General features: G+C 43.8%; 1 protein-coding gene across 7 annotated transcripts in view; it reads right to left on the bottom strand.

Annotated features, from left to right (window-relative positions):
- LOC134100351 (ras-specific guanine nucleotide-releasing factor RalGPS1-like) overlaps positions 1 to 23,728 on the bottom strand; it is a 78,224-nt gene that overhangs the window by 45,706 nt on the left and 8,790 nt on the right. For 5 of the 7 annotated variants that reach the window (XM_062553517.1, XM_062553516.1, XM_062553521.1 and 2 more), the window contains 7 exons: positions 23,076 to 23,220; positions 20,058 to 20,162; positions 18,729 to 18,779; positions 14,272 to 14,355; positions 10,801 to 10,890; positions 8,457 to 8,549; positions 2,343 to 2,469 (listed from right to left, as the gene is read on the bottom strand). In XM_062553517.1, the coding sequence (XP_062409501.1) occupies positions 2,343 to 2,469; positions 8,457 to 8,549; positions 10,801 to 10,890; positions 14,272 to 14,355; positions 18,729 to 18,779; positions 20,058 to 20,162; positions 23,076 to 23,132 (607 nt within the window). In that variant the 5' untranslated portion in view covers positions 23,133 to 23,220. The remainder of the gene's footprint in view (positions 1 to 2,342; positions 2,470 to 8,456; positions 8,550 to 10,800; positions 10,891 to 14,271; positions 14,356 to 18,728; positions 18,780 to 20,057; positions 20,163 to 23,075; positions 23,221 to 23,728) is intronic. The other 2 variants (XM_062553520.1, XM_062553519.1) reach the window with 1 other exon arrangement.

Raw genomic sequence — 23,728 nt, 5'->3', positions numbered from 1 at the left:
ACTTGCATGTAATGGATAAGAATTCTGTATGCATGTTCTGTTGCTCAGCTGAGACCTTTATTAGACTTCCTCATTAGAGAGTCTGCTTGATCTGATTTGTGAGGGTCAACGATTTATAAATCATGGGAATGGGTATGTGTTTCCCCCAAGCATTAATCTAAACCCCATCTCCACCTAAAAAGTCCCACATGTTCAGCAGTGATGACAGGAGGCAGATGGTTTGATTCAGGGCAATGGAGCGAAGCTGGTCTGGGTGTGTCAGTCACACAGCTCATGAGACTTCATGGCAGAGAGACATGACCTTTCTTTCTCTGTGTGATTAAGCTTTATGCCCATATCATGTGGTGCAAAATGTCAGTCTATGATGTACTGTAGCAAACAGTCAGTAGATATTCTGACGCATTATGACTTCTGTACTTTGCTACCTTGAATATCTTGACCTAAAGTTAAGTAATAAGAGTATAGTCAGTGACTGGCAGGTCATGCAAGTTGTTACAGTGAATGCTCAAAAATGCAGGGAATACAGCAGCTGTCCCATAGAACCCTAGAGAAATCACAGAGGATCAAATCAGCCGTTATCACCTCATAAATCATAGATGAACTATCCAGCCCCGCTAATAACTCCCTGCAATAAATATTAGATCTTCCAAATCGTTAGAAATTGATTTTAATATTTTTAAAAATGTAATGTAAAAAGTGTAACTGCGCAACTAAAAGTGTGCTCCAATAGATTCCTTTCACAAGACAACTTCTCTGGGGTTATCTGAGGGCATGTTTAATTTTGCCAGTATTTACAGTAAACAGTCGATTTGAGATGACAGGAGAGGAGACTATGAACAGACAGGCAGGAAACAAATGCTGGATTGTTCTACAACTGGGGGCTTAGAGAGGACATCAACTATCCAGACAAAACATATTGAGAGAGCTTTTCCAAAAGAGACAAACTCACATCAGCATGAGGCAGACACAAAACAAAACACACAGACATCAAAGTTCCCTCCAATACAAACACATATCCTTACAAACAACACAACAGATACTATAGGTCTGTCTTTCCCATAGGACAGCCATCCAAACTGTTACTAACAACTCGGAAAACGGCAAGCTTGTAAGTGAAGTAAAACTCAAAATGAGATCACCAGACGTCTCAAAATGTTTCATTGTCAGACACGTCAAACTAAAAATCACAACAGTTCCCAGCGTATAATTTTCAAATGATCATGTTCACATGAAAAGATGCAAAAAGGCTGAATACAGACAGGATTCCTCTCTCTTTTCCCACGTCATACTATTTCATTACACCGCCGTACACCACTCACAAAGTCCTGAGACTCTTTGTGTAAATGACAAATCTATTTGTCTGCATCTCCACTCCATCCAACAGCTCTTCTTACAGCAGCACCCCAAAAAGCAATCCGAGTCTCAGCACTTCTGTGTCATCAGCGAAACAAAAGGGAATGAGAGTGGATGTGTAATGGCTATTCCAGACACTTTCCATGTCCGACAATCTATTCTCCAGCGCAGATTTATAAAGACGCTGTGCTGCCCTGACACAATGTTCTCAAACTGTCGAGAAATTCCACTTGATTAGATCCGTATGTTTTGAGGGCGGCTTGCTCTCTTTTTCAACTCTTGCTCCAACTACATTGACATGTGGTCAAGCTGACAGGTGCATAATGGCAGTGGCAATGATGGCAATTCAGTCCCTGAAAACAATCCGTCTCAATGAGCCTGGCCTGAAACAGTTAGGAACTGCTCTTGGCTGCAATGCTAAGTCCTGAAGAACAGCGATGGCCTCGGCACAAACAAAACAGTTCAGAATGCCATGAGAATTCAAGCGGCTTGCTTTTTGTTTAGGCACTAGACAAATTGTTCTTTCTTTTATGCAGAAAGTGATAAATTCCTCAAGCAGGAAAAAAGTAAAAGACATCAGATAAACAAGACACCCATGAGCAGAGTGGGAGTATAAGGCAATGGAAGAGTTGACGGATAAAACATGTCATATGTTGCAACACGCAGCATTCTTCACACCATGACGGGAGATAACTAAAAATTATGCCACTGTGATACCAGTGAATAACACTGAGGTCATTTGGAGTGTGTTACTGTAGAAGAATTATACCTCCACTCTGTAATAAATTACAAAACTGAAACGAAATGTTTACCTCTGCCGATTCTGATTCTTTCAGCTGATTCGAATGTTACCCTTATGATTTTCCACAGACAAGGCCAAAGACACAGACCACATCTGAACACATAGTGAGTGGAGGTCATCTTGTCATAAAAGGACCACAAATGAAAAACACGACTGGGAAGTTGAAAGAATTAAAACTTGAGCTCACCCAAGTAAGGGATGCATGGCACCATCTTCAGAGACCTGATGTACTCCCTCAAGCGACTGTAGTTCTCCTCCTTAGAAGTCAGATAATTCAGCTTGTCAAATGCGGCCTTGTCCTTGCGGCTAATCAGCTAGGGAATAAATGAAAATGTGTGTTTGTGATGGAAAATTAAGTGCTGAGCACATCAACAGCCTAACAGGAGACAGACTGACTAAAGGCTGAAAATGACAATGCGTTCACACATCATCATACATCATACATACACCAAGGGGGGGGGGACTCAATATCTTATTAACTGTCTCAACAGCACCATCAGGGAAAGACATCATAAGAGTAGCACCACTAAAACAAGGAATGTATTACATGTAGTTACAAAATCACGCAGAATCATTGAAAATAACTTTTTTTGGAGAGAAAAGCTACTGGAAGTGTGGACCTAGACCTAGAACAGGGACATCATCTTCATTCCACGGGATCCATTTCACCCTCCCCTCTTCAGAGCAAAAGTGCTGACCACAGGCTTTCCCTCACAGGAAACCACCACTGTTCTCTTCCTCCTTTAGGGACCTCAGGGTCTAACGGCCACAGGTGCTGCCGACTAACCGACTGTGCGAAGGGAAAACCTCAAGAGGGGGGCCTTATGCAGTAGCCTGCAGTTCAACAGTGCCTCACCGGACATGCAGGACATGAGTCTGAATTCAGTAGCACGGAACTGCAAAGGTTACTAAAACACATAAAAAAAATATCTCCCTCTCGACTGGCAAATGAGAGACCAGATGGCGGGCAGCGTGCAGCGTGCAGTGGAGATGTTATGACAACACTGTGGCAGAACAGCGGCCGGTCAGGTTTACGGTATGGCTTTCTTACTCCAGACTGTACAAAAGGAGGGGCAGTTTTCAACAAACACGCTCGGGGCACATGCCGCAGCTCGCCGAAACCAGCTTGAGCAACCTAGGGCCCGGGCCACGGGTTGTGGCCGTGCGACCCCTGGAAGAAATTGGCCGCCATCCCGGTTTGCCCACCGTAGAAAATCAAACACACGCTCGGCTGGAGTCTGTGATCTGTGTCTGGCCGTCATTGGATACCAGCACGTACGCACAAGACGAACCACGACCTCTCCCAGTCCAGGCAGGATACGACTACACATGGAGGAGGAACTATCTATCACATCACCAAACACATGCGTCAATCTCACAGACTATTGACAACAAACGTAGGCCTACTATATGTACTAAAACAATGCTTCAACAGCTCATTATGATGTATTACACTCAAATAAATATTTCATACGAGGGATACAAAAAAGAATGTCAAAAGACAGAGGTTAGTGTGAAACTGTGTAATAAATAATAGTCTTATAAATTACATGCACCCAATGTTAAACAGGCCTGACCCTCAGTAGACCTCAATCCCAGTAGATAGAAATGGGGGCACAAAACTTTTCAACACATCAAAAACACATACCGTAGAATATCACACATCCTAAGAGACAATAACAACAATAGAACTTTATGAGGCTGAATGCCATCTGTTGAGAGTCACAATAAAAGACACATTATTTCACCCCACAGCAGCCAAGTGACCTCCTAGTGAGCTGCAGACAAGTGAGAGGACACTGAAACAGTGTCCATGTGTCCTGCACTCTACCCTAACCTCCTACTAAACACACAGCGATACTTATCCCACCCCACCATGCTCTCCTACAGCGATGTCAACAATACAGTAACACTTGGGCACAATGGCTCTCCCCCTCTGAATCCCATTACAGGGCAATTCATCCATGTCATGACCTCATGGAATCTCAGATCTCGCTGCTTTATGGGGCTCCCCAGGGGCCACTCTGAAACCTCATACATCATTATCTGCGTTTACGGTGTTAAGAGCCAGTGATGGAGATTCTTTCCTAGCTCGCACGGGCTGCCATAGACCACTCCGCCCGACCAGTCGTGGAACACCAACCCTGGATGCCGCTGCGCACCAAACCCCAAACCGCGTTTTTGTTTTTTTTTCAAAAGAAGCTCCCAGAGGACATGTGAGGCACGGAGGCACTGCCGTACCCTAGCAACAGTATCACCAGAGGACGACACACACACAGGCTCATCTGCTTTCAAGATGTGCCATGATGTCGACACCTACTCCATGGCACGTCCACTGCCGGAGAATAACACTAGGAAAAAGCCTGTCGTACGACCACAAGCCACCATCTATTGTTCAAACGGGAACTATTCTCCGGGTTTCCTGTTAATATCTCTTCTCAGAGGAAGGGAGGTGACTTCATCATTGGATCGGGGCTTTGGTTCAGCTCTTTGCGAGCATCGTTGTGCGTGAAAGGACGACTTCCCTTTGAAAAACAAATCCCCTGCAAATGGCGTAAGAGCGTTGTATCAGCAAATGCCCCATTAAGAGATCTGGTTTGCCATTCACCTACTTTTGTATTTAAGGCAGGTAAAGAAAATCAGTTTGACCCCTTTTTTGGGCCTTTTATACAAAGGCCAATGCGTCCCATCACAACCATTTTCCACTGTAGTATTCAAACACTTTTACAACAAATACCGTCGCAGACAGTTTTAACAGAAAGTGTTACAGTCCCTATGCAAAGCACAAAATGCCCCATGAAGATCGATGAGAGGCGAAAACCATGTTACAAGAACTCTAGTGAGTTATGACAGCTCTGACAGTTTAAAAGAACATGTTAAGAGGCGAATTAGCACGGGGGGGGGGGGGGAAATTCACCAAAATAAATTTTTAGGCCTTTCATCTTCACAATAACACCAAACAAGACATATTGAATATTACTTATCACTGCTGTTCATTTGAACATTAGCCATCAGAGGCCACTGAACATCACTGACATCAGTTGAAAAGGAAACACTGCAGATGATTCATGGTGACAGGTAACGGGCCACTACACATCAGTTAATGTGCAAAGAGGTGTAGATGGACTGGGAAAGATGAATAGTGACGAGCTACAAGAGCCTGGGGAGAAGCTTCAAGTGTGTGCGTGTGTGTGTCCGAGTCTGTGTGTGTTGGTGTGTATCTGTGTGTGCGGGATTTCCACCAAGTGCCAGAAATGTCGTGCTAGCAATCAATCACTCAGCAGCACTGACAGAAAACATTACCAAACATGGAACCACACTGCAGTTCTTTATGGATCCCAATGAAATCTTTATGGTGGGCTTTCAAATGATCCAAACATAAAGCTATAATGAAATAAAAAATATCGCCACTTCTAAATGGTGGAAAAGAGAACAAAACAGCATGGAAATGAGACAGTCAGCATCTTATAATGTTTTTGCTGGCGTGTTTCTGTACATTACGACATAGAAAAGTCCGCGGGAGATGTAATTCACAGACCAGTGGAAAGTCTTGTACATGTCTTCGACAAAGACGAGTGTTCTGTGGGTGAGTGACACAGGATTTGTACAGGTCACTTGTAGGTGTCCATAGCTCCTGATAAGGTCAGCAAAGGCCTGTTGGGACTTTTAAGGTGGTTGTAGCGCAAGCCACAGCATTCTGACCACATACATCCAAGTGCCCATGGGGACGTGGTTTCGATTCCAACCGTTGGCCATTACCCGATCCAACCTCCATCTCTCCCATTTTCCTTCTCGGTCACTCTCTCAACTGTCCTGTCCACATGGAGCCAAAAATCCCCCAAATATATACTTTAAAAAACAGGTGTGGGGGCTTCTGGGGAGCTGCAATAAACTAATGGCTAAATGGGGTTTATACAAGGCAATTGAGCTCCGCCACAAAGATCATGCTTCACACTTCACATTAAATGACAGGCCGCATAGCCTCCTGTCCAGCTCATACATCATGGCACAATATGTCCTGCCATACGATGTGCTCAAATAAAGGAGAGCTATTCAGCCATTGAGCGACCGTTTTCCATGGACACTCTGGCTCTCTAAAATTATATGTCATTACCGTCACTAGTCCGCTTTGCTCTGGCCTGTGTCTGTTTTGCCATGATATCTTGTTGCTATGCTGTTTGTGAGGCTTTAAAAACAAAATAAAAGCAATTCGACATTAGTACTGCTTTTGTTCACTGAACAAAATATCAGCCCATTGGAAGCATAAAGGACTAATTTGTCCCGTTAGCTTTCAATTTATAATGGATGAGAATGGGAAGGAGATGCATGTGTTCTTTTTAACAGCATGGAAGAAACGGCACAAGCTATTACACGCCTCACAAACAGCCATTCCTGGACAGATAAATCACAAGCAAAAAAAATCACTGATATCATTACAATGTCTGCATATGAGAAGTAACACAAATTGGGAAAAGATTTTCTTCATCTTTAATAAGAGGACACTCAAATGGTTTGCAGAGATTATGGGGGAAAGTGTCTGTCCCTGATAACAATAAAATTAAACACAGAAATAATACGCTGCTATTTGTGCCGAATAATATTAGCTCTCAAACCCTCTTTAAAAATAACGAGTTTTGACCCTTTTCTCTCAGCTATCTATTGGAAGCACAACCATGGCACAGTGCATATATATTGTCTGTGACTATGTTCTGTGTGCTTGACCTGGGGAACACACAGAGTTTGACCTTTGTTGTTATTGGGGTGGCATGAAAGCTCTTTTAATCGTATTTTCAAATTTTGTGCAAAACTGCAATTGCAATGGTTAGTACGTACCTGCATATCTTCAGCCTGCCATGTTGGCATTATGTCATTATTCTTTTCGTATTGTGCAGAATTGTGCTAATGATAGCAAATCTGTATAATTTTGTTTTTTTTATAACGTCAATCTAATAAAATCATTATCCAAAACTGATGACACTAGGAAAATGGAAAGAGACTAAACTGTCAGACTGGAATTTCTGAGCCTTTATGGAAACAACTGGTCCCAACTAGTCGCCAGAACTCAATAGCCGTAATTATGGCCGCAGTGGTGTTATAATAATGAGATCGGCCATTATGCACACATTCAAATATGAGGATCTGTCCTTTGTCCAAAGGTGCTTTTGCTTAGGACAAACAGAGAGACATTCAGTTAAATCATGTAGTTCATGGGAAAAAAATGGAAGTTGCAATGCTATAATCAATTTAAATGAGCAATCATCAATTATGTTCATTAAAACACTGCTGTTTAGCATTTCTGAAGATATTATTACATTGCTGTGCCTACAGTGCCTTACTATAGACTATAGTACTACATCTACTATAGCTGTTTAAAGTTTACCCTCACCTTTGCACACTTTTCTAGAAAGATACCTCATAGGTCAGTTATTACAGTGACACTTGGAACTATTTTCTCCAAAGACCTGTCTATCTTCCAGACACAGCATTCAAAGGGCTGCCAGTTTGAATGACCACTACTTACTGACATAAGAGAAAGAACGTCCAATGCAATGTAGTCATGCTAAAAAAAAATCTGTTGGGGGGACCTTTCCATTGCAATCTGTCACAAGCTCTTGTTACTCTTCTACCCCAAGATAACCCTCAGGAGGGCAATCTTCATTCCAGACGTTGCATGCCGCCTGATATACATCCCACCACTGATACCCCATACACCCAAAATGTGTGCTATGTTTCCAGAATCTATTCAATGACTAATGCCTAGTTCTGGTTTCAGGTTTAAGAGTACTTCTTTGACTTTCCCCCCCTCCTACTGCATTTGAAAACAGCTATGCACGGTATTCCAATTCCATTAATTCATTATTTTGACGCAGTAGAATTATGATAGAGGCTCTCCTCAGTATACTTAACACCTAAGAGTTTCTGTGGAACGGACTTTCGACAGCTTCCTTTGTTTTTCTTTCCAGAGATGATGAATGGGCTTGGCTCGATGTTGTAAAAATGAGTAAATGTTTATTGTAACACAAGGTCTCACATGAGCGGGGCTAAAAAATGCCGATGACAAAGCTGCTCAGAGAATTTACCGCCAGGTTGAAGTGTTAGGCAGGTTATTCTGCTACTGCTGAAATTCCTCTGGGTCACTTTCATTGCCAGTGTTTCTCTGGTGATAGTTAGCAAAATGCTACTTTTCCAGATGCATGCTTTCCATGCGTTTAACATATTCTCCAGATATTACACAGCTCTGAAACAAGCACTGTAGTTCACAAAATATATAAATAAATAAAATAAAGATGGCAATGCTTACCGCCCAGGTCTTACTGAGTCTGAAGATTGGTGCACTTTGCAGGGCAGAGACCACGGATACCAGCCCGTGAATGTTGTTCAGCTCCATTAGTTTCTGAGGGGGTGAAGGTGTAAAAAATAAATCATGCCAATATGATTGTAGTTCACCTCATGTTTTTTAATATATATATATATATAAATAACAAAACAAGGTTGTTAGGACGAGCCCACCTAAGTTTTAAGCATCCTACATAAAAGTAGAAATAGAAAATAACAAAAGATAGTTACAGTCGTTACTTTACTCCTTTACATCACACCTAACATAGAGAAGTTGACAAGGAGATTAGACTGGCTTTGGATGTTGATGACGGCAAAATGCTATTCTTTTCCAGGTTCCCAGCATCATATCTCCTACAAATAATCACCCATATTTCAAGAAATTGGGAATAGCATGTATACTTAGCTACTGGAATACTGTAAAATACCAAGAGGCACAGGAGACAACTGGAGGCTGTAGAGTATCTGGCTGCATGACAACAGACCAATTCATATAATGACAAAAAAATTATAGGCGGCCGCTAAATGTGTAAATAGCTACCTATTAAATTATCTTCCCGCTGCTCAAAAGAATATTCAACTGCATCTGTTGCCATAATCCAGCAACACTAAAAGTGTCTTGAAAACCACCCACGTTTTAAATTCTTCTTTCATGATTCAGCTCTTGGGGAATAGTAGGGGTGCACAGTAATCCCATTTGAATGGCACATTGATGATTTTTATGCACTCTCACATATTTTTCAGGTTTTTTTTACGAGTTCCCTGATGTCTCTCGGCAGAGATGATGCAGTGCTCTCCTCAAACTCCCACATTATGACCTGCAGAGGCAACTCCCTCTGTTCCAGCTCTCTGATTGGACCGTGATCAGGTGAGAGATGCTACTGGTAATGGTGTCCTTGCGTTATACTGTCCGCCAAAATGCATCTGTCCAGTCATGGCCATAACAATCATTAAAGACAGAGGTTTAAGCTTGGTCTGGGTGGCGTTTTTCCAACAGGTACATATTGCGATCTGATCGAGCATGAATTATATGCACACAGCCAAGCACGCTTCGAGGACACAACGCAGGAAAATTTCACTTTAACTGCTCTTTTAGAGCAGTTTCCAGATTAGGTTTGGGACACAAACCTGTTATTTTTATAATATTTTTTGACTTACAGTAGCATCTGCTGCACCATCCTTATTGAGCATGAGTGTTGCCATGTGGTCATGGATAAACTGTCTGTGTGAGCAGAGTTTCAGTGTTCTGCTTTAGAGATCAAAACCGTGCTGTCCAAATGGTCGACGTGGTCACATTGAGGACAAAATGTTGTTACGGTATATGAGCCAAAATAAAATATGAGGCAAAACAAAACGGATATACTTTTTATAACATGATCAAAAAGAATTTGAAAGTGACTGGCTTGCAAATTCTTGGCAATGAGAAGAGAAAATCTAGGAAAGCATGTCTTAATGCCCTAAAAGAGACAAACGTTTAGATTAAAAAAAAATAACTGCTGTTCCACTCGTACCATAATATGTGTGATGTTTGCTGATAACCAAATGCAGCACAGTTACCAATGCAGTCATTTTAAAGGCGCAGTCAGGGATTTTGCAGGGTCACTTTTCATTGTGTTTATGTACATAATTTAAGATCAGCTTTTGTGCAAACATTTTAACATTATATTTTAACCAAGGACCAAACGAAACATGCCAATTGCCTAAAATCCCTGGTCTGCATTGCACCTTCCTTTATGCCTGCTCTTTAATATTAGGGCTAATGATATTGAATAAAATGGCCATTTATTAAATCAGTAATCTAAGCATGACATACAGTACATGATGGTTAGATTCTATTATGAATACTCTCGGTTTATCTCAATCCAACTTGGTTTATCTCAAGTACTATTTACCGTACTTATTTTTCTATTTTTCCTCTACATTTTAAGTATCTAAGATACTACAGTTATAAATGATCAAAATAATCAATGTTGAATAAATTATGATCAATTAACAAGTATCAAAATGTATAAGTATGTCATCTGTAAAATAACTTATTTTGTCTAAATGGACATTCAACAAACCACAACATTGACCGCTTCTGAGTATTAACCAGAGTATGCCAGAGCCCAATTAATTAGAATCAAATTGCAAAGAAGAATTAATTTAAAAAAAAAATTGCCATGTATAGCCCATCCCTGAGTATTAACCTCATAGCTGAAGACATTTTAAACTAAGGTTAATAGTTGGAAAATTACAGCATATTCCACCTTTGCCATTCTGATCAAATGCTTAGGGTTTCAGGGTAATTAAACAGGCAGTTCACTCACCTTTGCTATTTTGATAAAATGGCACAGGATCTCTGCCCGAATCTTCAGTGTCTGAGCTGTGAGTATTTCTCTCACCAACCAGAAGCTCACCTACACAGGAATCAAATGAAATTGAATCAAAAGTCACTATTCAGTTCTTCTCAATAAGCAAAGGGAATTCTAACACAATGATTTTTGATGTTTTGCCACTAAAATTGGGTCGTTGTGGTGCCACTGCTTACTTACAGGCATCTTTCCAAGACACAAGCTAGCATATACAAATGTTTATGATTTAATCTAAAAGCGTACATTAAAAAGGGAGGCCACAGGTTCTGCTATCAATTATTGTGACCTCTCCCTGAATATTCTCCAAACAAAGCTGTGCTGCTAATGTGAAAGTTGACCTCATACTGGAAAGATTTATGCAATATGCAATGTTCAAACAAACAGGGCATCTGATAACTATTGCCTAAGTAGCTCTTTAACAGAGTGCTGTATGTTAGCCACTGACTGATTTAGAGAATATGGACAATACCTTTAACCATGACAAATGAGATGACAACATATTTGTCAGCAATTAAGAAATGAGCATTTTATCAGAAGGTTAGGCACTTTAAGGACCAGGCAGTAAATTCCCTTTGCAGCCAACTGGTGAGTTACGGAATAAGTTCTCTGACAGTGAGTTATATTAAAGTTCTGTGAACTGCTTTTGACCTTCATCTCACAACACAGGCCCCAACTACGCTCTGCACAGATCTGCAGGGAGAGTTTAGCTCTCCTGATGGAAACGTCTACGGCTACTTGTTTATTTGTGTAATAGCTTAAAGATGTCTGCGAGGAAACATTCATCGTCGTCAGTAAATCTGAGCGCACGGCCCCGGGCTAGACGCCTGCTCTCACAGGCTCCGCTGTGTGGCCGACAAGCAGCGATATTTTCTCTGCAAACTCCATTTCTAATTAAACAAGTTGTAAACATAAAGTAACAGGGGACTCATTCCCGTCACGATACTCGCTTTAGGTGCCGGGGCCGAAAAACTGGCAGGAGAGGGGGGGGAAATCTATACCGACAAAAACACGTGTGGAAATACACTCTTTTGACTCCCGCACTCCAATCACTTGAAACCTTTTTTCACACACACACGCTGCTCATTCACGGAGTGCCACCGGATGAACGGCCCCCGGTGGAGCAGTAAATATGTCCAAACGCTGAGAAATTATCAACTACCACGTCTGGCCAATTGATGTCTTTCCCATAAATTCTGCCAGGAAGCGTGCGCTGCGCTCCATACCCGCGATCTGGGAGCGTGACCTGCACTGTTTGTCTTAGGCCTTTACGGAACGTCACCATGACAAAAAAGGGAAATGAGATCATTAGAATGGACCATATGGATGGGATAGAGTTGACAGAATTGGTACGGAATTGCACAAGGAGATAAGATTTCTGATTCGATTTAATTCAATATAACTTTCCACACACAGGTGTTCATATGTACAGATCTGAATAAAACGAGTCATGTGCTCAGGAGCTATTTACTACACTCAGGAACTGAGAGCATGGGGGTGGCCATTGTTGTGAGAGAGTAATCCTGAGAACATACTTGACCCTACACACCCCCATAACGACTATTTAGGCTGACTTAAGACTGACTAATCACTGTCAAGCCAATTGAAGCCATTAAAAGTAAACTAAACAGACTGGCTGTTAGGCTGATGAAGAAAAGCCACGGAACGACATTGCTATGGCTACAAAAACACCTTGAGCATTAGTGCTGTACTAACGTCAGTGTAAATCATCCATTTTCTCTGGACTCTATTCCCGCTACATCTGGCTTATCTCCAGCATAAGGTATTTCAGCAACAGGTCCAGGCACTAAGTGCCCATGTTTCTGTATTTTCCTTCATCAAAAACATCATTTTCATGGACATTTAGTGTCTGGAAAAGCCAAAAGAGATTAACACCTTTTAAAAAATACTGGAACAACTACACGGCCCCGGTGGGCAGATAATTGCGCTAACACTTCAACAAAACACACAGGAGGCAATACAATAATTCTGCAATAAAAGAAAACAAGCAACAGACTATCCATCAATAGCATCTGTTTGTGGAGCTTGTGGAGCCTATCCCTTCACACAGTCTAATGGCCTGTCTCTCCCTCTGACCTATGTCTTGGCTAGACCCAGTCAGGACAACCTCGACAATAAGTCACTCCAAATCCGGCCAAAGTTACAAGTGAAAGTGCTCACAGGTCAGGAGTCTTCACCCCTCCAAAATCCCAAGCCTGGTGCTACATGCTACCCCTGACCTCGGACTGAAACACCACTCTCCAGAGTCTCTCCAACTCTGGCCAAAGTTACGGGAGAAACCTGAACCAGTCAGGATCTTTCACCTCTCCCTGAAACATGCCTCTCCTTATGTCACTCTCCGCTTCCGCTGCCAAACGATTTACACGCCCTAGTAGAGGAAAAAGGTAAAGGAGCCGACAGGTAATAACTCTTAGTAATCTGCCACTACCTAAAGCGCCCCGATCAGCGGAAAACGTCTCCCCTCTGAGCAGGGATGATTTATACTGTCTGCTTTGGATTAGGAGGCTGTAGCATGAAGGGTTGGTAATGGCTTCACGGTACGTTCATCTCTATACAGCCACAGTCACAAAGGCCCGTGGAACAGCTGCAGGGTCTTAGCTCTAATGGGCATAGAGAGCCAATTACCTACTGTACCGCGGGCACAAGCCCAGCCCAGTGAGGTAAGCGCTCGCTCGCTCGATGGTTCGGCGGCAGAAATGTGTAGTCATGCTCCAGCACGTTATGACAGAGGATCAGTGTATGGCGTGGGGTAACGATGCATGGAAGAGTTCCATACTTCAAAATGTGAATATAAAGAGTTGTTGCTGGGTTTTTTTTTTTCGCTCTCTCTAGGCTTTGGAAAACACATCATTAGCAATAATGATTAAAATGATGCCCTCTGAAGTGAAAACAGAGGCCAGTCTTGTCAACAAGTTTTCCAGTAGCGGTCTCAACAGGACAGCCTACATCCAATCAAACCCACACCTTTCATATCGAAGAAAAACCAAAAACGCAAAGGACAACAATATTGTATTAAAGAGTAAAACAGCAGGCATTATCTTGCTTATTTTGATAGGTACTAATAACGTTGCGCAAAAAAGTCCCCCACGATCACTATGGAAAGAAGAGGCCATGAACAGCACAAGGGCCTGAATGGTGCAACACTCCAGTGTAGTTCTTTGGCCTAAATACAGAGTTTGGAAGTGGTGAATAACGAGATAGTAACTGCATTCTTTAAGACGGACAATAAAATTTGACACTAACAAGTAATGGCTTCGGGGGTTCCTTGCCTTGTCCAAGGCATCTGTGTCCATGTTTTTCAGTTTAAAACACGACTGAACAAGTTTACCAGACTGTGTGTGAGTCATGTCCGGTCAGGTGTTTTAAAGCACCGCAGCTGAATGGGGACTCGACAGGAGTGAGACTCACCTGATTGAATCGGCGTGTGAAAGCCACCACGTTAGGCGCCTGGCTGTGCTTCTCCTTCTTGTTCCATCCACAGCTGGCAAGCTCCTTTAAAACACACACACACACACACACACACACACACACACACACACACAGACAGACACTGTGTGAACGTCATGGTCTTCTCACTAACAGTCAGTGAGCTCTGCGCCCCACAGGGCTTGACTAACGCCTCTCCATAGAACTGCTAAAGCCTTCAGCATCAATTGTCATCAGCTTAAAATACTATGTGATTCTTTTGCGGATGCAACGCTAGCTTGGAACAACACTGGCATAAATTTATCATGAAATCACTGCTCCCAGTAAAACTGAGAAAACTAGCATTGTTGAGAAACTCCAAACAAAGAGTAGCTTCAAAGGCCAATAAAATGCTGTGAAGCCCAGTGAAAACCAATGAAGCATTGGCAAGCAGTGGGAGACCCTATGACGACAGGCCTGCTCTTCACGCCTTCTGGTTGGCTCGTTCCCCTCTGGTCGTGATCTGTGTTTATTTAAATAACCCCTAGATACACTGGGATTTACTGTGCACAAGTTCAAATATTTTAATATCATATGGACATCACAGACACAGTATGTGTTGCCACGGAATTTTTACCTGCAAGGACCTTTTTCCACGGGGCAACAATCAAAACCAGACCACAGGAACGCACACAAAACTCAACTGACATTCGGCCGACAGAACAAATAAATCAAGACCTGAAGTACCCTATCAAGTGCAGGTGTATGAGTGCTAGTGTTATTGCAGTACATGCAACGGGATTCACCGAATAAGAGAAGATCTGAGAGCACTTGAGCACTGAGACAATACAGTGCTGGGGTTGTCTGCAATAACTCCGAGGGCCAAGGCTTCAAACGTCTGCCAACAATGAAACACAGAGCAGTCTAATCCCATAGATTTCATTTCAGCTCGCTGATGAGCAGTGTCACCATGAGGCAGCGTTCCCGTGGAACCCGGAACGCTGAGAGAGAACATCGTCTACGCACTGCTCAACACATCAATTCCTTGCTGAGGAGGGCCGCCTGACAGTTGCCTGGCTTCGTCCACCACATCGAGCTGGACCCTGCAGGCTAGCACTGCGAGTCAAGTTGACGATCAGGAACCACCTGGCCCTAATCTGCCACCTGTTATGAGTACAAAACGAAGCTCAGGCAAACATTCCCCCCGGCTAGCCACTGCAGGACTGCCTGCCTCTCTGGCCTGTTCACTGGACTCCTGACAGTACACAGGTTCCTAACTCACAGCCCCCTCACTTCGGCCTGTTTTTCTTCCCATAAAAGTAACCCAGGGGAAATAAAGCAGGCTAGATCCAATAATATTCCATGTATTAAAAAGGGCGAATTAAACGTGTTAAATAACATAGCTACACGCCGTGTTGGTCTTGTTGAGTTTACCGCAGCTGAACAGTATCAGGCACCATTTCTGCTTTTTTTCCCCCTAGTGCCGCATTGTGATGAACAATTCAACTGACAACTTTGTTTGAATCATAAAACAGAACAGTAAAGAAACTGTCAGACAATCTCAGAGTATCTCCTGAGCAAAAGGGGGGGGTTCTCACTAAGAAATAACGAGAGAAACTGCAGTTGTTAACAGTTTGGATGACACTACTGCAATCCAGCGGTAAGTGAAAGTGCAAATGGCTCACTCCTGCAATGTGTAAACACTGCATGGGAGCTGGCTGAGAACAGTAGTGGTCCAGTGTATCAACAAATGATGCACACATCGCTCTCTTCCCTCACTAACACTGACATCATAGCTTATGTCAACTGTATATCAACTGAAAGTAAATCATGGACATGAAGACAAATTCTGTTTACTGTTTAGAACCAGGCACGTGTAAAGCAGTGTGCCCTGAGTCTGGGGACGTAGATATACAAGGCTGCTTAGGTCTGATCTGTTTTAAGATGGCATTAAGTATGTGGAGGGAGGCAGCTTGTCAAACAAAGATGTCATGTAGGCAGTCATGACAGCCTAACACAAATCACATTTTAATAACAGTCACTGACTGTGTTGTGGGGAACATTGTCAGAGTATGTGTTTGCCTTATCTACAGTATAGGTTTTATTATGGATTTGAATTTTGCTCTGGTGAGCCATTTCCCAAGTTTCATAGAGCAGTTTTATTGTGTGAGTCCCGAATCTCGAGTCTTACATAAATGCAACTGAATCATCGCAGATCCAGATTGAGTGTATGGTTTGAATCTTGGCTGAAAGCGTTCGCCACGTCATTTTCTTCTTTTAAACATTTCCACGGCTGTTTTAACAAGAGACTGCTGGAGAGATGTTCCCCGACTAATGGGTTTCTAGTCATGTAAACACACCTTATTAGTCAAAAAGACACATTGCTGATTGTTGGTGTAGACTTGTCTGCTCCTCAAAAGCCAACAGAAATATGTGGAGCCTTTCAACAAACTGTAGAAAGATTTGAGGTCTGCTTATTTTTCCATCTTTTCTCTCCTCAGCGTATTTCTGGAGCCTTGATTAGTACAGACATAAGATAACAGAAACTTAGCATGGGGATTACCTACTGTATGACTATAATGGCAACCAGAATGGTTTATGGCAGGACAACCAATTTGTGAAAAGTCTCAGAGAATACAGTATATAAAATATTATCCGATAATTTGGTAATCCTGTTATCCCTCTGTTATCCCTCTGTTACATCTCTGTTAAGAGACTTGCCTATTTCCAGTACTAACAAAGACCATCATACAAATTATTATCATACATTTCTTCTAAGGCTAAAGCATTTTTTGAGGTGATGCGTTGAGCTGACCCCTTCTGCGTGTGTGCATGAGATCTGGAGACTACGGAGGGCAAGCTGTGCGCTTAACTTCTCTGGCACCAACCTGTGGAGAAACGTGGACAAGGACTGGATCCTCAGGGCTCGTTTACTTTTGGGGCTCAAGTAGTATCTACGATCTAACTGGAAACCTGCTTCAAATGTCTCACAGTCAGTGGGCTGTGGTGAATCCGTCAAAACACTCACTGCACACCCGCCCAGTTCTCATCCAACTTTGTGAATGCTAATTTTGACCATTCATCCTGAGGACATCCTGAGTGGAAACGCTTGAAAAGCCAAACACTTTCAAATAAAATTCAAAAAAATCGATTTTCTTGAAGGGGTTAGACTTGAAGGGGTTAGACAGGACTCCCATAGGAAATTTCATGGAAATAAGCTTATTTGGATTATTTTGCATTCATATTTGTTGCCCCTCACAACTTCATATTTTGAGCTATCCAGGACTCCTCTATTGGCACAACACACGGTGAGTGGAAAATGCACAGGTTCACTCTTTTTAGCCAGATTTGTCATGAATGTGAATCAAATATGTGAATGAATTGGATGCGGCTATAGGAAGGATACTGATGTCTAAAAGGCAAGTGGTGCATTCCCCAAAACAAGACTTTAGCCCTCGAATCTTAAGATCTTCCTGCATATTTGGACTTCGTACAAATGTGCCATTTCAGGTTTTACTCAGAGCATTTATTGAGATAACTGAGTAATCCTGCTTTGAGAAACATTCCCTGATGTGACACCATCTAGGCTTTGGGCCCAGTCACGTTATTGACCGTAACTCTAACCACGTGTTGTAAATTTCCATCTCAAACGACGGAGCTGGTGCTTTCGCAGAAACGTATGCTGCACTTCCAATATGACTGTGATATCCATATCAAATAAGCATTAACTTGGCTTGAAGTAGCATCTCAGCCTCAGTACGATAAAGCCATTGAGCGACCCATACGATAAAGCCAATGAGCGGTCAGCCAGCCGAGCCATAAGGATCATAGGCGGAGAAACGGAGCTGAAAACAAACTCAGTTGAGGCCCGCGGCTCTGTTGCCGCTCGGCCGTGGTCAGCCGGGGTAGAGAGAGCCGTGTACGCCGCCACGTCTCCTCGTGTAATGTTCTGGCCCCTCGCGCGCGCTCCGCGCCGAGATGGAGCCCTCCTCGTCGAGTCTCAGTGACCTGAGGAGGCCGCCGGCTGCTCCGCAGCTCCAGCTGAGCCCTTTTATGAGACTCACGCAGCAATCGTGCTTAACCAATGTTTTCCTAAGCCAGGAATATTCGCGAGGCTTAGCAAAGCCTTTAAAACCCTTTTCTTTTTTCTTTTTCTTTTTTTTTTTGGCGACTGTGATTTGATTCCAGTTTGAGCAGATCTAACACCACAGTGCCAGAAACGCGATATTTACCACCCCGGCATCCAAACTCGGCACCGCAAGAGCTGACATAATGACGACTCGGAATGGACAATTAGCAGCTGATAAAAAAGTATTTGGGTTAACGGGAACCCTGTGAGTATGTGGGAATCACGCTGAAGCCTGCAGCGCAAGGAGACCTCATTGCCCCCGTGTGTTTGGGTGGTCTGTGCGCGTGTCCCGAGTTGACACGTCCTGATCACCTGACGCGAGCTCTCTTACCTCTGGCTGGATGGCCTTGAACACTGGGGCATCCATCAGTGTGATCTGACTCTGTGCCAAGAGAGAGACAAAGGCAAGCGATTCAGTTTCACCTCATCAGAATGCGCTAACTTATCACAGATGTTTCAGCCGAAGATCACAGAGGCATTTTCTTTTAACCTTTCAGATACACTTGACAACATGTGCTTTTACTTGACAACGTAGATGACTACTACCGTATTTTCCGCACTATAAGGCGCACTTAAAAGCCTCTAATTTTCTCAAAAAACGACAGTGCGCTTTATAATCCAGAGCGCCTTATATATGGATTAATTCTGGTTGTTATGGCTACCGTAGTCAGGAGCGTCGCAGAGTAACAAGTGCTTCACCATAATATTAGGCCTAGAATAGTGTTCGTAGGCTATAAAGACCCCAGTGGCTTTTTCCACAAATATCCGTCCCTATTGATCTACGACTCCATGCGCGCCCATCTCACCGATGCTGTCAAAAAACAAGTGAAGCAAACTACTTCGGAGCTTGCCGTCATTCCGGGTGGAATCAACAGGTCGCTCAAAGCTAAACTGCGAGCTTCATGGGAGCAGTGGATGACAGAAGGCGAACACACATTCACCAAGACAGGGAGACAGCGTCGGGCGACTTATGCCACAATCTGCCAATGGATCGTGGATGCTAAGGTGTCAGTCTCAACTGTGGTCCGAGCTTTCACGACGGCCGGAATCATCACTGAAGTGCCAGGTAACAGCGGCGACACTGACACCGACACCGACTCTGATAATGACGAGAGGGAGTTAGGCTATTGTGAATACGCTAACGTTTGATTTAGCAGTAGGTATCAGACTTTTTTTACGTGTATCACTAGGCCTACAACTGAACAAGGTTGGGAGTTATTGTGATACGCTACAGTTTGATTTAGCGATATCAATCAGACTGTTTTTTTTTTAACTTGGTAGCAGCTACAACTGAACAAGGTTGGGAGTTATTGTGAATATGCTAACATTTGAACAATGTTGTGAGTTATTGTGAACGTGTTTAATAAAGTTTGACTGGCTGACTTTTTTGTTTGTTTGTTTAGCTTAATGCGCCTTATGGTCCGGTGCGCTTTATATATGAAAAAAATTCGGAAATAGACCATTCATTGACAGTGCGCTTTATAATCCAGTGCGCCCTATAGTGCGGAAAATACGGTACACATTTTGATATCAAATAAATACATCTTGAGGTCATCTTCGAAAAGATGATGCCATCAGGTGACAAGGTCATCAAGCTTGCATTAATGCTCGACCTCAATTAATACGTTCCAAGTGCGCTCGACAGAAATGCGATACTCACCGCAAACTCTCCCGGTGTGACCTTAAGCACGTCGAAAACGACGGCATCGTAGCTCTTGGCGTAGTCCAGCCCGGGCCCATCCAGAGACTCTGTGCTGCTGCTACACTGCGGAGAGGAGAGAGCACACGGCGACCTTGTTAATTTGACGACAGACACAGAGAGGCTGAGAAGGCAGAGGTTAAAAGGGAGTAACTAAACCCAATTTTCAGGTGAAGTCCCATTCTGTCTCTTCTCATCACATCTAAAACAGAGCAACACAAGGATACAAGGATACAAGGAGACAAGGATACAAGGATACAAAGAGGTTTATTTGTCACATGCATATGATTACTAAAGTAAAGAATGCAGTGAAATTGTCAGTTCCTTTGCCTGTTGTGCGTGGGGGCGGGGGGGGGGGGCAGTAGGGAGGGGCAGGATAAGTGCAAAAAGCATGGGGGGGGGGGGTGAGAGTAAGAGCTGCAGGGGGTGAATGATGTATGTATGTACTGTATGTGTGTGTGGGGGGGGGGGGGAGCACCAAGGGAACCTAGGAGCAACAGGGACAAAGGAAAAACGCTTGCACATCATCAGAACAATGATGGAATTTATGGACTAACATGTTTGCTTGGACATACAACAACTTCCATCCCATGCCTATACATCTTCCATCTTGTCAGTGATGATGTGCCCAAGATCAATACAAAGTGGATCACAAAAAAAGATGGCAACAAAGTTAAAGTTGCTGGACTGCATATGGTGACAAATGTAGCATTCGGCTACTGTTTACCATCTAATGTAAACAGTTGCTCCTTCCTACCAGCCTTCCTTTACATTTTTTCCTCAGCTGCAATACATTTCTTTAGCTGCAATGCCCAAACTCAGCATTTATCTCGGCAGTGCACTTAACAGAAACCCTTGATCCCCCACTGAGTAGACGCACGGTGGCTAGACCATTACTCATCAAAGTATCAGCTGAGGGAAGGAGGCTTCCTCTGGCTCACATTATAAGCAGACTGAGATCAATTGCAAGTGAGACTACAACCTATTAGATCCAACTCTCCCTTCAGTCAAATATTCAATCAAAAGAGTTTCAAGAGTCACACCAACCGCATCTGGAACAACTGTGGCCTCAGGCCATAGCAGATTGGTGTTCATTACGTAAACTGCTGCATATTCTATTGAGCAGCCCCCTTCAGGCCTGGCTCTGTGATCTCCACCTCACTGACTGAGCAACATCACATCTGTATATTTTTGCCAGCCACAGGTAATGAAGATTCCCAACTCAGAACCATGGAGAGCGACCGGCGATAACAAGAATACAACAACAACAACAACAAACAGCAAATAACACACAATCAATCAAACCAGAGACCCTTTGCTACTGACTCAGATCATCTCCTGCAACAACAGTAATGGCCTGGTCCTCTGGCAGCCTTCAGCGCGTGATTGGGGAGCCACCCAGGGGGTGCAGAACTAATCCGGTCCAACTCCGGGACACTTGTCTGTTTTCTCTCTTCACAGAGCCAAAGGAAATGTGCTGGAACAGAGACTTCCCCCTAGGGCCACTGAACTGAACCAGACAATGTGGATCCCCTTCAGCAAGGAAGTCCAACAGTGCGTATATGGCCAAGACACCAGAGTCCAAGTTCCAAATTAACTTAAAGCCTTGACTCAGAGGAAAAGACATGTACACGTGCAGGGGAAATGGAACAATATACAGTATACTGTGTATGCTCTTGGAAGACGATAGCAGAGCCACAGCAGGGCTTGGTTTTGAAGCAACCTTCCGAATGAGTTTTGCCTCAGTGGCAATTCTATACCATCCCATCAACTAACAAATCTACTCATATTAGAGGAGGTATAAACGGACTATCTATTTTCACCGAACCGCTGGCCACTGGGAGGGGCTATTTCAACACTGGCACACAGTGTGACCCGTCACGCACACTACAGAAACTGTAATGACAAAAGTAGAAACAAGGCAGATGAATTCAATCTGCAGCTACATGTAGTGCATCAGCAGGCCTGTACACAGGGTGTGCAACACACACACACACACACACACACACACACACACACACACACACACACACACACACACACACACACACACACACACACACACACACACACACACACACACACACACACACACACACACACACACACACACACACACACACACACACACACACACACACACACACACACACACACACACACACACACACACACACACACACACACACACACACACACAATTTAATCTCAAGTCCAGAGCAATACAATACATGGTTGTGATCTGTAATCATTCGCCGTCACTAAGTGGAAACAGTTGCATTGCATCACACAAGCAACCGTTGGGAGGCTCGAAGACACCCCAGTCAAAAAAAAACAAACAAATTTGGTTAGAAAGGAGATGGAAACAAGCAGTGTGGATGAAAGCCAAAATAAGAGGGCATTTAAGTGCACTGGGGCTACACCGAAGTGCTAGAGAGAAAATTGCTCTGCATCAATATGAGAGGCCAAAGGGTCGATGTCCCACTGGACTGTAGACATGATGTGGTCAATGCAAGACGATGGTTAAAATGCTTTGATCATTTCCAAATACAGATAGCCACAAGCCATTACATAAGGCTGGCCAGACCTTCAGGCAAAACATTCTCAGAGTCGAGGTTCCAAGTTGTGGCTGCATTGACAGCATCCATCTTGCACTTACTGAAAGGGCTTGGGAGCAGTGTTCAGTTTTGAGTTGTGTTGCATAACATCAGTTTCCACAACAGTTCCCTCTGCCTTGGAGTGATTTTGTGTTGTGTCTCCGACCAGGTGGAACCAGGCCAAGGGGATAACACCGGGCTGCCCAGCCCTACTCCTAAGCAATTACCAAACTAAAGTTTCAAGCTGCAATCAACCAAAACAACTGAATCTAACACACAGAGGCTCCTCAAGTGTACCAAGGTTATTGTCCATGACAAACAATTAGCTGTTATCCTAAACCACTGTGTGGTTCCTCAGGGGCAACAGTAGGTGGCACTGTACCTCCGAGGTGGCAGAGGTGATGCTGGCTCCATCCGACAGGCCGTCCCTCCGGTACATGCTGGCGTGGGGGGCCAGGCGGGCCTGGGGGTGCAAGAGGGCAACGCCGGCCCTCAGGTGGGCCTCACATATGACCCATCAGACATGCCTGCAGAGAGAGAGAGAGAGGGAGAGAGAGGGAGAGAGAGAGAGAGGGAGGAGAGGGAGGAGAGGGAGGAGAGAGAGAGAGGGAGAGGGAGAGAGAGAAAGAGAGAGAGGAAGAGGGAGAGGGAGAGAGAGAGGGAGAGAAAGAGAGAGAGAAGAGAGGGGAAGAGAGAAGAGAGAGGAAGAGTTGCACCGTTATTGAGCGGCCTGTCTCACTACACATGATACTACATGACAACCATATGGTCGTAACGTATGGGCTAGAGGCATCCAGACCAGTGGCATGTCTACTGTACATCCACACACACATCTTCTAGGCATCACAGTGCATGAGACGGATACGGTGTGCAGTAACACCTCCTCTAAACCACACTACAGTTGAGGGTGCAGGAGGTCATCTTCTCAATGAGAAAAAGAAAGTGGTCAGACTTGGCTGGGCATGCTTTGCCTTGACCCTGGCGAGAGGAGCAGGACATGGCATACCTGACTGACCGACAGACAGACCGCCAGAC

Source organism: Sardina pilchardus, chromosome 14 (assembly GCF_963854185.1).
Source record: "Sardina pilchardus chromosome 14, fSarPil1.1, whole genome shotgun sequence".
Classification (NCBI taxonomy): Eukaryota; Metazoa; Chordata; class Actinopteri; order Clupeiformes; family Clupeidae; genus Sardina; species Sardina pilchardus.
This window is presented reverse-complemented; position numbering and strand designations above follow the sequence as displayed.